The sequence below is a fragment of the Salminus brasiliensis genome, chromosome 4, assembly GCF_030463535.1.
Source record: "Salminus brasiliensis chromosome 4, fSalBra1.hap2, whole genome shotgun sequence".
Taxonomy (NCBI): domain Eukaryota; kingdom Metazoa; phylum Chordata; class Actinopteri; order Characiformes; family Bryconidae; genus Salminus; species Salminus brasiliensis.
In genome coordinates this window covers 19026167-19040819 of record NC_132881.1, presented here as the reverse complement: position 1 = coordinate 19040819, position 14653 = coordinate 19026167, and the positions used below count along the sequence as shown (strand labels likewise).

Genomic DNA, 14653 nt, shown 5'->3' with positions numbered 1-14653 from the left:
AATTTAGCCTTTGCATTTAACCCATCAATGGCAGTGAACATAAACACATACTAAATATGTGGGGATCGAACCAACAAGCTTCCGGTCCTAAGCACACTACTTTAACCTTTAGGTCAAAACTGCCAGAAATAAGAAACTACTAGCAACTAGTAAAGAACCAGTAGTAAACAGTGGAGATGACACAGTATCAGTTTTTTCCTATACCAAACATTCAAATCTAAGCAGCAGTCTAAGTATTGGTAGGTAGTCAAAATTATTCAACCCTGATTGCATATTAGGGTTATCAAAATTTACAAACTTTCAGCTGTTTGCAATCAACTAATCAAACAAGAACAATTTAAACAGCTCAACGCAACTAACAACAAGTGGTTGACACCTTCTAATTACTATTACTGTCTCAGAACACATCAAATACCTGGACTGGACTAAACCAAGAGAGTTGTCAGAAGAGATATTGCTGCCTTGCACAAACAAGAAATCCTACATGACTTGGACGTAGCAGAAAGAGGAAGCTATCCCCAGCTGCCACGAGATTCCAAAGGATGCAGGTGGTAAAAAAAAAAAAAAACACCTCAAGTAACTGTAAAAGCAATATTTGGTGGCAGCAGACACTGAGGTTTCAGTTTGCACAGTAAGGTGCATACTTAACGCTAAAGGTCTCCATGCCCGTACTCCTCAAAACCACATAAATAAGCCACAGAGATTTTAAGTTTCTTTTCTGTGGAGCAATAAAAAAACTAGATTATTTTCAGGGCAATGGATCAGTATGTCTGGAGAAGGAGCTCTGGGGCTGCTTTGCACCTGCAGCATGTGGAGGGAAAAATGGCTCAAGAAATCCTAAGAGAAAGCCATGCGCCATGTTATCCAAGCATGCCTCTGATTCCACTACGGCTTTGTTTCAGAAATAGTCCTGTAAGATTTAGGTAGAGGCCACCACAGAAAATCTTCCATCTATAGAAAATCTTTGATGGGATTTGAAAAAGGCGGTAGCAAAATGCAAACCCAAGAATATTAATGAACTGGAGGCCACTTCCCATGAAATGGTCCAAGATTCCTCATGTTTGCAGCAGCTCCTAACAGCAGTCTTTTTTTTTTTGGAATAATTATTTAACCTTAGAACTACCTATTATAATAGAATCACGTCCCTTAGGAAGAGTAATACTAAATCTGAAAATCATGCTACTACCGATTTACAGCTAACAAATATGACACATTCAGATTCATTCATTTTGTTACTGACATGACACAACATAAGCCGGGCATCTCTTCATTTGTGCCAATATGGGAGCTGCAACTTGGAAGCATGTCCACTTTCAATGTCCATCATGGTATTTTTTTGGTGGAGCTACTACTTTTTTAGCTCTGCCCCAGCTGTGGGAAGGGAACTGTAGGCAGCACTATCAGTTCCTCAGACATCCCTGAAGTATCACTACAGCAGGCCTAATGGGTGAATTGCTGCCTTCCTTGCATGATATATAAGATGTGCTACTTCTGCATTTACTTTGCTTAGTAAATCAATGAATTCCAGTCTAGTAGTTCAATGCTTTTAGTTCTTGGAAAGCATAATGTTTAGTCAGGGAGTTTAATTCTAAGTGTTAAAGACAACCTGCAGTTAGACTTTTTTTTTTTTACAGCTCTAAATTGTCTTATTACAGTTAAATGGTGGACAGAAACACCTGCAGATGTTTTCGCATCTGGAGCTTGATGGTTTCTTTATGCTCTTAAAGATGAAAGCTTTAATTGATGTGTATCTGATGCAGGCATTTTTTCTAATCTACCATTTCATGCATGGTTGATAAGAAGAGGATTACACTGAAATACTTAATGCCCTCACACACTTTCATAACTAGCTGTGACATGGGGTAGTGGGTTCTATACCCATGTTCGCTGCTGGCCAGTGTTGGGCCCATGAGCACCACTGCCCATCACTCCAGGCAAGTGTTCTCACTGCCTACTGTGTGTGTTCACTGCACGGATAGGTTAAAGGCAGAAGTCAAATTCCATCTGTGTCCAACGCAAGCGGTGATTGTGCTTGTCTTTGTTTTTGCCATTAGCCATAGCTCGTCATTATCTCACACTTTCTGTCCTGTTATTCTTATTGTGCCATCCAGTGTCAATCAGAGGTTGTTGCCCTCTGCTTCATCATGTATGGTGCTGCATTTTCAGAAGCAGATTAAACTGCTAATCCAACAGTAATGGAAAGTAATACAATTTTTGTTTTAGTAATTCAGTATTCCTTAGGGATAAGATTACACATTTTACCAGTAACCTGCACTAGAATACATTTTTAGAGTAACCCTCCCAAGCCAGATTGTGTAGCAGTTATAGTACCTAAACTCAGATTTTGAGTTCACACTTTGAACTGCCAATTCATCTGCTCACATATACATGGATCTTGTCACTGAGCTGTTTCACATGATGCACATTTGAATGCATATAACTGGAAACTGACAGAGCGAGAGAGAGAGAGACAATGCAAGATGAATCTCCTGCATGCAAATGCTTTTAGCAACTCTGTGACAAGGCAAGTCAGTCTCGGTGTGTGATAGCAGGATGTGCTGACCTGTCATATGAGCAAACTGTAGTGGTGCATAACCCCTCTGGGTTTAGGGCTGAGGGAGGCCCTCTGGAGAGCAGCCTAAAGGTCATATGACCTCTGCTGGGTCATGAGGAGGTGTGTTGTAGCACGAGTCGTGTGATGGAAAGACTATAAAGCACGATTTCTTGATTGGAAGAGGCACTTTACTCTCGGGTTTTGTCTTTCTCAGGTGAACTTGTTTATGAACTGGCCTTTAGAAAGAATGACCTAATGTGCTTTTATGGAACCGCTTTGTTTTAGTGACTGTTACACATGGCAGTTATTTTTCTGACACGTAGCCTTTTTGCTGGCCAGCCTTGAGGTTGCAACAAAAACAACATTCAGCCAGTGCTAAATAGATAAAAAAGGACATTGTTTGTCAATAAATACACAATAGTATTTCAATTATGAAATACACATAATTCCTATTAATGCAGTTTAAATGTAGGCTGCTTTGCAGGAACCAAACAGGAACACAAAGCTAAATGGGGAAAGTCTCTACAGTGATGCTGGACCTTCTTTAGTATTAGGCAGCAAAGGGTCAAACGCCTTAAGGCATGTGTGACAAGTTCCAGATGATGCTGTGGATTTTCCGCAAACATCTCTTAATTGGAAAATGTTGATGGTACATATTTCTGCAATATTTGAAGCTAAGCACTTTTCCTCTGGAGTCCTAGCAATATTTAGGAATGATTTTGAAGGATTTTTGAGAACTCATTTTACTTTGCCTTGTAAGCTGTCTCATCATTTTTGGCTGCAAGGCTGGTAAGTAGTGTCTTCAGCTATTTTGATGACAGAACTTGATTAAACATCATCTCTGTAGGCAGCTATGTTCAGAATGTGTTTGGAGGAAGGATAGTGTGACAGAGTGGGAAAGTCTACCAATCCCTTTTTGAAAACCATGTCATCAGATTTCTGGTCATTCAGTAACTTGTGGTTTTTACATGTCTTACTTGATCAACTCTACAGTATTTTTGTATTTCACTTGACTTGCCCAGAAAGCCCACTGGAGGTATTCTCATTGATCTGTTTTAAATCCACACTTAAAAGAGAACATTGTGGTGCAACTGTAGTCCACATGAAGGACACTTTAGTAGATCAGTAGTCATGTTGATAAAATCATGTATGCTATTTTAGAAAGAACAAAACTAAATCTATGGCAATATTCATAGTAAATAATTGATTAGTGCGGTTTAACCTCTTTATGCAAAGATTTGGGCACTGTCATTTCTATTTGTAAAAAAGTACAAATCTTCTACAGGAAACAAAACTGAATTACATTTTTCAGTACAAGAGAGCACATAGAATTTGAACAGTGTATTTAATGTTCAGTTACTTTTGTGGGCACACTACATGTAAAGTTTAGATTTTTTCTATATTTTTCCAATATGTTTAATTCAGCATATAACCCGTAATTATGCATTAGAATGTGCAGAACTGTGTGTTCTCTGTGGGGTGAGGGGTGCCTAAACTTTTTCAAAAACCATTGATTGTTTTGTTACAATGGCATCTGACAAGCTGTGGGAAATATCAGACAGCAAGTAAATGGTCAGTTTTTGAAGTTAATCTGTTGGAATCAGAAAAAAGGCCAAAATGGCAGTGGTTAGTAAAAATGGTCTGCATTTGGGTTTGGGTGTTTAGCATTATTCTGCTATGGAAGCCTGAAACTGGTGGTGTTTAATTGAAGTCTATTCTGAATGTCTTTTGCAGTCAAACAGATGTTTGGATTTATCTTTCAAGCAACCTTATGGGCAGTCCTCTCTAAACATTTTCTTGGACTTTAAATTACATTACAAACTGAGGAACCGTTTCCGGAAACACGCTGCCGTCTTCTTAAAGCCTTCTCTTGTTTGGTGGGCATTAGTTATAAATAAAAATAGATATTTATAAAGCTTTGTAGTTTGTACTTTGTAGTTTGCATCTCTTGACCTTTCCTAATGATAATTGTGTACAAGCCATTACCCTAACAAGATAATTAAAATCTGAGATGCATTTACATTCAGTCCAATACATTTTGTTCAGTAATTATCTGCTGATACAGATAAAATCTGACCTCATGGTGCATAGCTATTAAAGGGGAATTTCACCAATTTTGCATACTCAATAATGACTAGTAAGGATTTTACATCTGAACAACTGCCTTCTAAGGTCTAACGTGAAATGCTCAGTGGTAATATAAATGGTTGGGAATATGGATGTTTTGTCCCTGGATGTTTTAAAAACATAAATTTTGAAACACTTTTGTGGTGGAGAGGTTTCAAAATCACCTGTATTTTACTTTTACTTATTTTAACATTTAACATAAAAACATATGGGTTCACTGGTCTTTGTGGAATAATACAATAAACTATTTTTAAAAAATGGTAATTTGCAAAACAACCAGATTCATTTCATTTTTTTAAAAAGTGTGAAGGGTTGTGGGTTTTTTTTTTTTTTTTTTTTTTTTTTTTTTCTCCTCCATTCCAGAAATTTCTTGTGGCTCGTCACTTCAGTATTTTGTTGTGTCAGGCGTGTGACACAACAAAAAACTACTCTCAGTTTCATTTTCTACTGCTGAGTCACACCTTTGGTCTATGTTTAGTCAGGGCCCAAAAGCTGTTTTAAGAAGGCCTGATGAATTGATAAGCAGCTTAATGGCATGATTATAAGCTCCAGGCATGTGTGTTTTCCCCTCATTCTAACTTTTGCATATGAGGAAGAGAACAGTGTCATGGAGAGCCACTGTGAGAGAGGAACTGCCTGTAGCGCAATATTATTGCCATTATACACATACATGGGCATTACATTTGAGTAAAAGCTTCTTTCTTAGTTCCGGTGTGTGACAAGTAGTCACAATATCAAGTTTGTAACCTAGAACAGCATACATTTTCAATAATGTATAATATAATAATATAATAATAATAATAATATGTAGCAGTGCAAAATGGTTCGTGGGATATCAGTAAGAAGGACATGGGAGTTTGATTCCACATTGAAATATCGCAGCATTGTTTGCAGGACAATAGACTGAAGGACGAAGTAAAATAAAGTAGTTCATGTGGCCTTGCAAAGGGTGTATGATCAAATTATTATATACTGTTAGAAAGCGCAACATCATGGAAAGTAATTATCTTTAGTTACCAAGTAGACAAAACAATACTGACCTGTTTCTGTGAAACAGCAAAAATAACCTGCCTTTTCAGGTCTCTCCACTGTCAAAAACCTCACATATATGTACATTGGTCTTTGCCCTTGCCTGATTTTAATAACCTTTTGCTTAGCTTTTTTTCTTGAATTTTGTTTGTCATATCTTCCTTTTTTGGCTGTTTCTCTGACCTTTCGACAGCAAGGGTTTCCTCCTTGCACACCTCTTATTCAAATCGTGTGTGGTCTCTTTCTGAAGGCAGATACTGTACTTTGACTTCAGCTATGGGAAGAGCTACCTGTAGATCCCATGATGACATTTTAGGATTGTTTTTTTACGCATTTTGCGGTCTGCTATCAGACCGAACTGGCCATGATCACGTTGGCAGTTGTTGCACTTGTGAATTATTGTGCGGACACTGGAATGGCTATTTTCTAAGTGTTTTGAAAGCTTTTGATCTCCCCATGGTAATAAAGCTCACTTTACCAATTAGGGGAGGTTAACTAAATGTCTGAGGTTTAAAAAAGACAGGCTTCTCCAAAATCCACTAATGATGTTCTAATCATCTGCCACTAATGTGGTTCATCTGATTTTAATTTAAGGCTTCTGAAGTAGTAATAAATATGGGGGTGTCCTAACTTTTTGCTCACAGGAAAATAGTATTTTTATTGATTACATTTTATAAATGATTTTTTTTGTTTGTGTTTAGTTATATAACCTCCATCTTCCAATATTGTTCAAGGGAATATCAAATGTTTATATGTTTAAATATGTAAAAAAAAAAAAATGTTTTCATGTTTTTTACATGACTGTATCTAGCAAGTACCAGATACATAGTCATCATTGCCAGTCGTTATAGCGTCATTACCATTCCTGATCGTGGAATTTGAGTTATGTTTGGAAATACATTTGGATTCAGTTTGCCACTGCTGCTCAAAATTGCCATTAGTTAATGCATATTATGGCAAGTGTGCCCAGGCTGACCACACAGATTCTAGCACCTACCCAGCTGCATCAGATTAAAGAGAGCAAGGGGCCACAGGTCACAAAAGACCTGAATGCCCTGTTAGCTGAGCTGCAGGGGCCAGGGTCATATTACTTTCCTTAGTGTCCACTCAGAAAAGACGAACACCAAACATACTCTTGCTGCTGTGTTTTTTCGGCCCAGCTCTTTCATGCTTTGCAGTGGTAAGTTTTCAGTCTCACCTATGTTGAAGGGGAGATATTAACTTGCACAGCTTCTTTTTTCTTCTTCTTCTTTTTTTCCATTCCCCTTCATCTGCTACCCAACATCCTGCTCTCACCGGACTCAAAGTGCTAGAAACATGTTCCACTTGATGAGGGCCCTGCACATGGACCCTTGTTTGTGGAAAAATAGAAGGTTGTTCCTGTTTGTTGCTATTTTCAATTAATGAAATAAGGGGTTGCGTTGTGCTTTTCTTTAAAAGATTCCAGTGCCATCTGAACATGATGACTTGATCCCATGTATTTATTCAGTTTCTCATATTGTTTTTTGTTTTTTTTTATATGCATCACAATTACATCCTCTATTCACAGTTACATCCAAATGCCTCTAACTCTAGCCTAATGCATTTGCACACATGCTAATGTTTTTGTACATGTTGCTAATATGTTTGTTTGTTTGTTTGCTTACAAATTGACTTGTTTTTCCCCTTTCCATTCTTTTCTAGTTCTGCCTTCTGCACGGCACTAGCCTGGTGTATCAAGAGCGAGCATGGTACCTAGAACACAATTACTTGAGCCCTGGTGCTAGCAGACATATTCGCAACCAGGTAAGCATTAAGTCTACATTTACACTTATATATATATATATATATATATATATATATATATATATATATATATATATATTATAGTATTTAGCAAATGTTCTTATCTAGAGCAATATATAGTGGGAGTTATATGCTGTATATATTGTAAATAGAATCTAAAGATACTGTTAAGCTTAGATACTGCCAAATGCAGTACTGATACCTAGATGCAAAAGAGGCACAATACAACAATAGAATACAATAGGAACAAACACAACACTGGGCATGAATGTCTGTTTAACCACCGTTTACTTTCTAGAACAGCACTATTGAATTAAAAAGCATGAAGATTGAAACTATTAGTATAAGAAAACATACAGTGCCTAAAAAAAGTATTCACCCTCTTGGATATTTTCTCCTTTTATAGATGGAATCATGTCCAGTATAACTGTATAACTAAAAAACATTTTAATTTTAGAGTGAGAACAAATTTCTACAAAGAATTGTCAATTTAATAAAAATATTTAATCACCTCATGTGGTTGACCTAATTTAACAGAGGTCCAGGCATTTGGTGCTAGTAGTCTCACGATTAGTGAAATGGAGATCACTTGAGTGCAGTGAATGTCTCTCAAGTGATTGTAGTATAATGACACCTGTCTGGATGGTCCAGTCACTGGTTAATCAGTATTACTGCCTTACGAATACACCATGAAAACAAAAGAACACTCTATGCAGATCCAACCTTTTCAGAAAAGGTCACTGAAAAGTATAAGTCAGTGGATGGATATGTCATATAGAAGGAATATGGCATGTGTAAATCAACCTAGAGCAGCCCGTCCTCACAAACTGAGTGGCCGTACAGGAAGAAGCCTAGTGAAAGAGACCACCAAGACACCTATTGGGCGAATACTTTTTATAAGCACTGTATATGAAATCAAAAGCTAATGTGGCTAACAATAAGAGCAAATGCTAATACGTCTAGTAATTAAATCAAATGCTGATATTTAAATGAAGGAAAGAATGGTAAACACCATTTAGCAAGTAATTCACACAAGTTTTAAACAAAGCCTTAGGCCTTATTAGTGACCTGGATTTTTTTTTAACCAGTGTGAATCAAATCTAATGGTTTCTTCATCATTTTTAGCCCCTAAAAGAAAAGGGCTCATTTAGGTTCTCTACGTTCATTTTCGCTTTTCAATCATTAATTGGAGAGAACAACCAGCGACAGAATGCGAATGTCAATAAAGGGTATTGATCACACGCCCTTTATCCCACACCATGCAAGCAGACACACATACACACACCCGCAGTGTGTAGTTTGACCAGTTGTTCACAATTAGCTGTTACCAAACAGCGTCTGCCTTATGAGTGCTCTGCTGTGTACAGAAGCACACTGAAGCTGAGAGGACAGTGAATTTGACACTATCCTGTCAGTATGCAGCTGGCAGCCACCAGCACAGTGTGTTTGCCACTCTTACACACTGCTCAAACAAGCTTCTCTACTCAATCAGAAATGTCCTGTAGTGTCAGAAAAGATATAGTTAGAACGACCACATGGATAAATAGACAGATTAAATTTTTTTAAATGAAAGAGAACAATTTCAGGTGTGCATTAGCCAGATGTGTTATGACAGGACTCAATCTTAAGTCATTCATCTTCATAAAGGCCAGTTTCATTTCAATTTCAATTATGAGCATTTTGGAGTTTTTGTCTTGGCCCTCTAGCGCACGACCAAGACAATACCTTGACAATAAAGTTGCAGCTTATTTAATGAATCTGTACAAGGTGTTCCAGAGATCAGGCTCAGTTTACATTACATGTAACGTAAGGGTTTTGTTTTTAAGCAGTTATTTCTTACAAGTGGATGAAAACTTGTTGGAATAGATAAGCAAAAGGGCCAGAGCACCATATTACCATGTTAGCCACGCTATAAACCAACGCATGCAAATTAATCCATGCCACCTGCCTCAGGTAGCCCTGATTGGAGTAAGGCACTGTTGATTACACATGACTACATGACTGCTGTTTGATATTTATAGTGGTCCGTTGGAGGTTTGTAGGCTATTTTAAAGCACTATCCCTGTAGGTTTATTAAAACAAAACATTTAAAATAAAAGTTAAGCTGACTTGCAAGAGTGTTAACCTGTAGGAGGTATGGACAAAATAATTTATGGTGGTTTGTATTCTGATAGGCTGTGTGTGGTGCGTTTCTTTTTACTCATGTTTAGTTTATTAAATACAAGTGTTGTGTGTTGCTTGTTATAGGATGTATGGGCAAATGTGTAGGCATGTGTGTGCATGTGGTGGTCTATGAGGTCCTGTATGAGGTAAAGGCAGCCGTTGTGACAGGAGGGTGTGAGTTTTTTTTTTTTTTTTTTTTTTTCTCAGCAGGCTCCTGGTCTCTCACAATACAAGTGCTATTATACACTGACCACTCTTATTACACTCGTCAATATTAGAGACAACTCCACCCATCTCACTGCATGGGAAATAGACGCACACTCTCTCTCACTTACTCTCTCTCACACACACACACACACACACACACACACACACACACACACACACACATTTTGAGCCAGTTGAAAATGTCAACTAGCCTACACATTGTATAAATATTTCAATATGAATTGAAATACAGAGCAGCCTGTTTACTTCCAAAAATGAAGATAAAGACTGTCATATACAAATGATTTATAACTTTGGTGTTTTGGTTCAACAAACAATAATGTAAAAAAAAACAGTAATGTAAATAATACCCAAATTGTAAGAATAGTGTAGGATATCGTTGCTGACTGACAACAGACTTGTATTTTTGCTTTTGCTGTTTTTGATTGGTGATGTAATGTGATTCTGGCAATTGTTCAAAATGATTTGATTTTTTTCTATTGAAAATAAAGAAGGCTTTTTCCTTTTCCTGTGAAGCCATTTTGGAGCAATGTTTTCATGCGACAGTATCTTCATCCTTTATATGGTTTAATGAGAAAACACAAATGTAATCCTTTTCCATAGACACTGAAAAGTGTACAGATTAGTTAATTGTATAGCACAGAGCACAATTGGTCTTTACAAGTTTTTCTTTTTTTCACACTAAAGGAGACCAGCGTTCTTAATCTCTTTGTTTATATCAGGAATGCCTTGTCCACTCAGAACTGGCTTCCTTTCGTCTTTAAAGAAGTAGAGAGAGTGTGAAAGTGGTCAAACACTCCTTAGGCTTTTATTGTGAAATAAAAGAGCGTCAGCGCACTTCAGCAACTAATTTTATGTAAGTAGATAAAAATAGGACAATGAGCAGTTTTCACAATAAAAGCTAAGGTAACACCGTCTCAGACGGTAACACCGTAACAACGTCTCAGACATTGAAGAGTGCTGCCTGGCTTCAGACTGATAGGCTGTGAGTATTAGGCTTTTATCTCAACTACTGAGCGCTTGAGTAAAATCCGACATGGCAGAATGCAAAAATGTGCTCTTTGTGAGGCTAGATGGTGGGAAAGTATAGTAACCTCAGTGACTCATGCAGGTTTTACACCGATATAAACAGAAAGAGATGAATGATTGTGTGATGAATGAGTAATGCATAACAAATCCAATGTAGCAACCCCCAGTTGAGTGACTCTGTAGAAGACACACATTTAGTTCATTAAGGAACCGTTCAATAGCTCAGTCTTCATGAAAGGTTTCTCACAATTTCACATCTAATGGTTCTTTAAAGTTTAAAGAGGCTCTCCATCACAGCAGGATGTGTTCATGTTTAAGATTGGTAGCTGGGAGCCAATAGAAAAAATTATGCACCATCTACCAGCTTTCTCTAGACTAAGTTGTCTTATAAGACAAGGCTCCCCCACCACCAATGCCAGACTAGCTGCTCACCCTCCTACCACTGCTACCTGTCTAATGACCATGTTAAAACCTAAATGGACTCTTAACTATCGGTCACTAGTAATATTACCACTATTAACTATCATTACTCTCATTACTATTGCCATCACTGACATGCCTATATTAAGTTATACTACACTAATTCATACATAGTTCTGCTGATTTATGACAACAACAGTTGTAAAAAGTGCTATACAAATAAATTTGATTTGATGTAAGACCATAATGCTGTAGGGTCCTGTGGGATGCCATAAAAGAGCTATTTTTTTGTTGGTTAAATGGTGGTTCTTTGAGAAGAACCATGGTTGGAAATAAGTGTGATATAGACCCATTGCATTATGTGGAGCATAAACGTTTTTAATAGTGTTTTATTCAGAACATGCAGTATACCAACAAATTAGTCCAACTGCTGCATTAAGACTTATCTGTAGCTGTTTTGCATTGTGAGTGTTAGTGCTTATCCACCTTAAGTCAGAAAGCACTGTCACACTCTGTGCATAATGCAGCAATAAGTACTTTAAATATGTATAAACTTTTAGTGTATAGTGTAACAGCTACATTTACTTGTTAGTACTCGAAAGAAAAATAAGTATGTTTTCTTAACTAGGAATAGTAATGTTTTCCATTTTTAAAAATACTGTCAAAATAAGTACAGTCAGTCATATGCTTCTTATCAGCCAACAAAAATAGGGTTTGACTGATCCTGGCCACTAGAGGGCACTGTAAAAATAAAAAAAATAAAAAAGTAGGTGCCATCTGACAACCAGCTGTGATTTTCCAGAGAAAGAGAAGTAGGCCTATTTAGATTTACCTGTTGAATGTTTCAGTGCTTGCAGACGCATGTATTGCAGAGCTGTAGTAATTGTTGTTGCCTCCTGTTCTCTAACCAGCTGTTGGAGCTATGCAGGTCAGTTAAAGATGATGCACTAAAGGTGGTGGCGGATTTCAACATACCTTCCTGCTGTATCCAGGCACCCATCGCCGGGGTGGCCAACCCAAGGGCAGAGTGGGGCTTCTACCCACAACCAGAAAGCCCTGTGACCCAGCCCCAAGCCAAGCAGAGGGCCATGTCAAAGCTTTGAGGATAACCAGTGAGTTTGTCATTGACATGCCAGCGATTGGATTTAGCTTTAGTGAAGTAGTTTGTAGATCAGCAGCTATTGGTTAAAGCCCTGTCCAGACTTAAATCTGTTTTTGTTTACTGTTATGGATTGTTGTTTAATAACAGTACTGCCAGCAGTATGGTTATTATATAAAACCATTCTTATACTTGTTTCTGTATGTACCCAATGATTAACAATGAAGACCAAATTAATTGCTGCAGATCATAAAGTTGACAAGTTCTGTAAAGTTGACTAAATGTATCTAAATGTATCTAAATGTTTGTAGACCAGTGCCAGTACTATTTTTCAAAAGGTCTAAATACAGTCAAAACAAAAACAAAAATGCAATAAAATGTAGCACAAATGTATATGTACCAAGCAGACCAATTGCAGATGTATTTGTGAATGAATGGTCATTGTTGATTCTCTGGTTTGTACTGCAGAATCATTTTCATGAATCAATTCTTTGCCTTTAAAGATGTCAATAATTTGCTTAAAAAGTAGCTACATATTTATAATGACACTTCAGTTGAAAATTTCGATGTCTGAGATGTTTTTAGGATCATTTAAAATAATTAAGTAATTATTTATCATTGCACTTAACATTCCTCCATACCAACCCTTGGTGGAGACCTCTGATGTTTCAGGAGGTTCAGCACAATGTAATCTAGATGACCTAGTCTCCAGGTTATGTCTAAATGATGCTTCTTATCCTAACACCAGTTTTGTGTGGTAGCAAGCAGATCAGTATGTGTTCCGTCCACTAACTTGTGGACCGTTTCTGCATTTGCAAAAAATCATAGAGTTTGATAAGCTAAGTAAAATCTTTCCTACTGATTCAAGAATGACAGTTGTTAATGTTCATATTTTGATTTGAAGAATGAATCCAAGTTGTCAGCAGAAACGCTTGCTGTGTGGTCATACCAATATTAAAGTATAGTTTTAGGGCTTTGTTTGCTGGTGTGTGCACTTATAATTAATATATTTTGGTAATAATGGCAAGTAAATTATAATGTCAGGTAGAACTAGGGCACGTAATTAATACTTTATTGAGTCTTGACACTGCACATGCAAATGTGAATGCACATAGTAATGTAAACTGCTTTGTTTTATCTTGTTGTAATTGCAGAAATGTAACAACTTACTGACTTAATTGCCCGGATGAAATTTAACTTTAATATATGATATTGTCCACATATTGTGTTTTGTCAACTGTAATAAACAAAATGGAATTGTGTGAGAAGATATATGATTTAAGAGCTGATTAAAAAAAGGAAATTATTAAACACTATGCACATTCTTGCCATTCTTAACATATGATGTACGGTTATCAGTATATTAGTGTGGACAGTGCTAAAGCAGGTACATCTCACCTTCCACCTAGCTTTACATTTAATGGAATAGAATGGAATCTCAGATGCTCCTAGGTTAGCAAACATGATGTTCAGTGTTTACCCAGTGTGCACCCACTGACAACATTCAGTTTTTGGCCAGCCTTATGTGTCCATGGAGATACAATGTTTTGCTATTTACATTTCTGACAAAGAAATTAATGCTACTCAACTTATCTTGGCTGCCACCGGTCCTGACTTCTGAATGACTTTGGAAGAAGATTTGTCTCAAGTCTTTGTTCTTCAGGTCCAACAAAGATGTCCACTGAAATCTAGACATGGCATTAACATAGTCATTTTACTAAAGGCAGTGTTCTTCAGGTTGAACAAAGTCATCCACTGGAATCTAGACCATGAACACTGAACTTTGCATGTAGATTTTGTGTAACTTTGGTAATCTCTTAATAGATACATTTCTAAATAAATGAATAAACATTATATAATTGAAAGAAACTTTTAACAGTAATGTTAATAGTCTTGTGTCAGGCAGCAAGTGGACAAACAGTTCTTGAAGTGTTAATGTCTTGAAAAATGGACAAGAATAAGGATTGGAGTAACTCAGCCAAATTGTGATGGTTAGATGACTGGGACAAAACATTCCCAAACCAGCAGGTCCTGTGGGGTGTTTCTGGGATGCGGTGGTTAGTACCCAATAAAAAAAAGTGCTCAAAGAAAGTACAACTGGTGAACTGGTAACAGGGTTATGGTTGCCTGAGGCTTATTGATGTGCAGGCGGAGCAAAGGCTAATTTGTCTGGTCCCGCAGAAGAGCTAGCTACTGTAGCACATTAGTTCATTGCTGGT

The 14653-nt window shown here is 37.2% G+C and overlaps 1 protein-coding gene and 1 long non-coding RNA gene across 2 annotated transcripts in view; one reads left to right on the top strand and one right to left on the bottom strand.

Moving 5' to 3' along the window:
* acoxl (acyl-CoA oxidase-like) overlaps window positions 1-13747 on the top strand; it is a 36820-nt gene extending 23073 nt beyond the window's left edge. The window contains exons 18-19 of the mRNA XM_072677501.1: window positions 7394-7495; window positions 12247-13747. Of these exons, the coding sequence (XP_072533602.1) occupies window positions 7394-7495; window positions 12247-12438 (294 nt within the window). The 3' untranslated portion in view covers window positions 12439-13747. The remainder of the gene's footprint in view (window positions 1-7393; window positions 7496-12246) is intronic.
* Window positions 1-14653, bottom strand: part of LOC140554466 (uncharacterized) — a 34524-nt gene that overhangs the window by 17511 nt on the left and 2360 nt on the right. The window contains exon 2 of the long non-coding RNA XR_011979616.1: window positions 14024-14122. This is a non-coding gene — a long non-coding RNA (uncharacterized lncRNA). The remainder of the gene's footprint in view (window positions 1-14023; window positions 14123-14653) is intronic.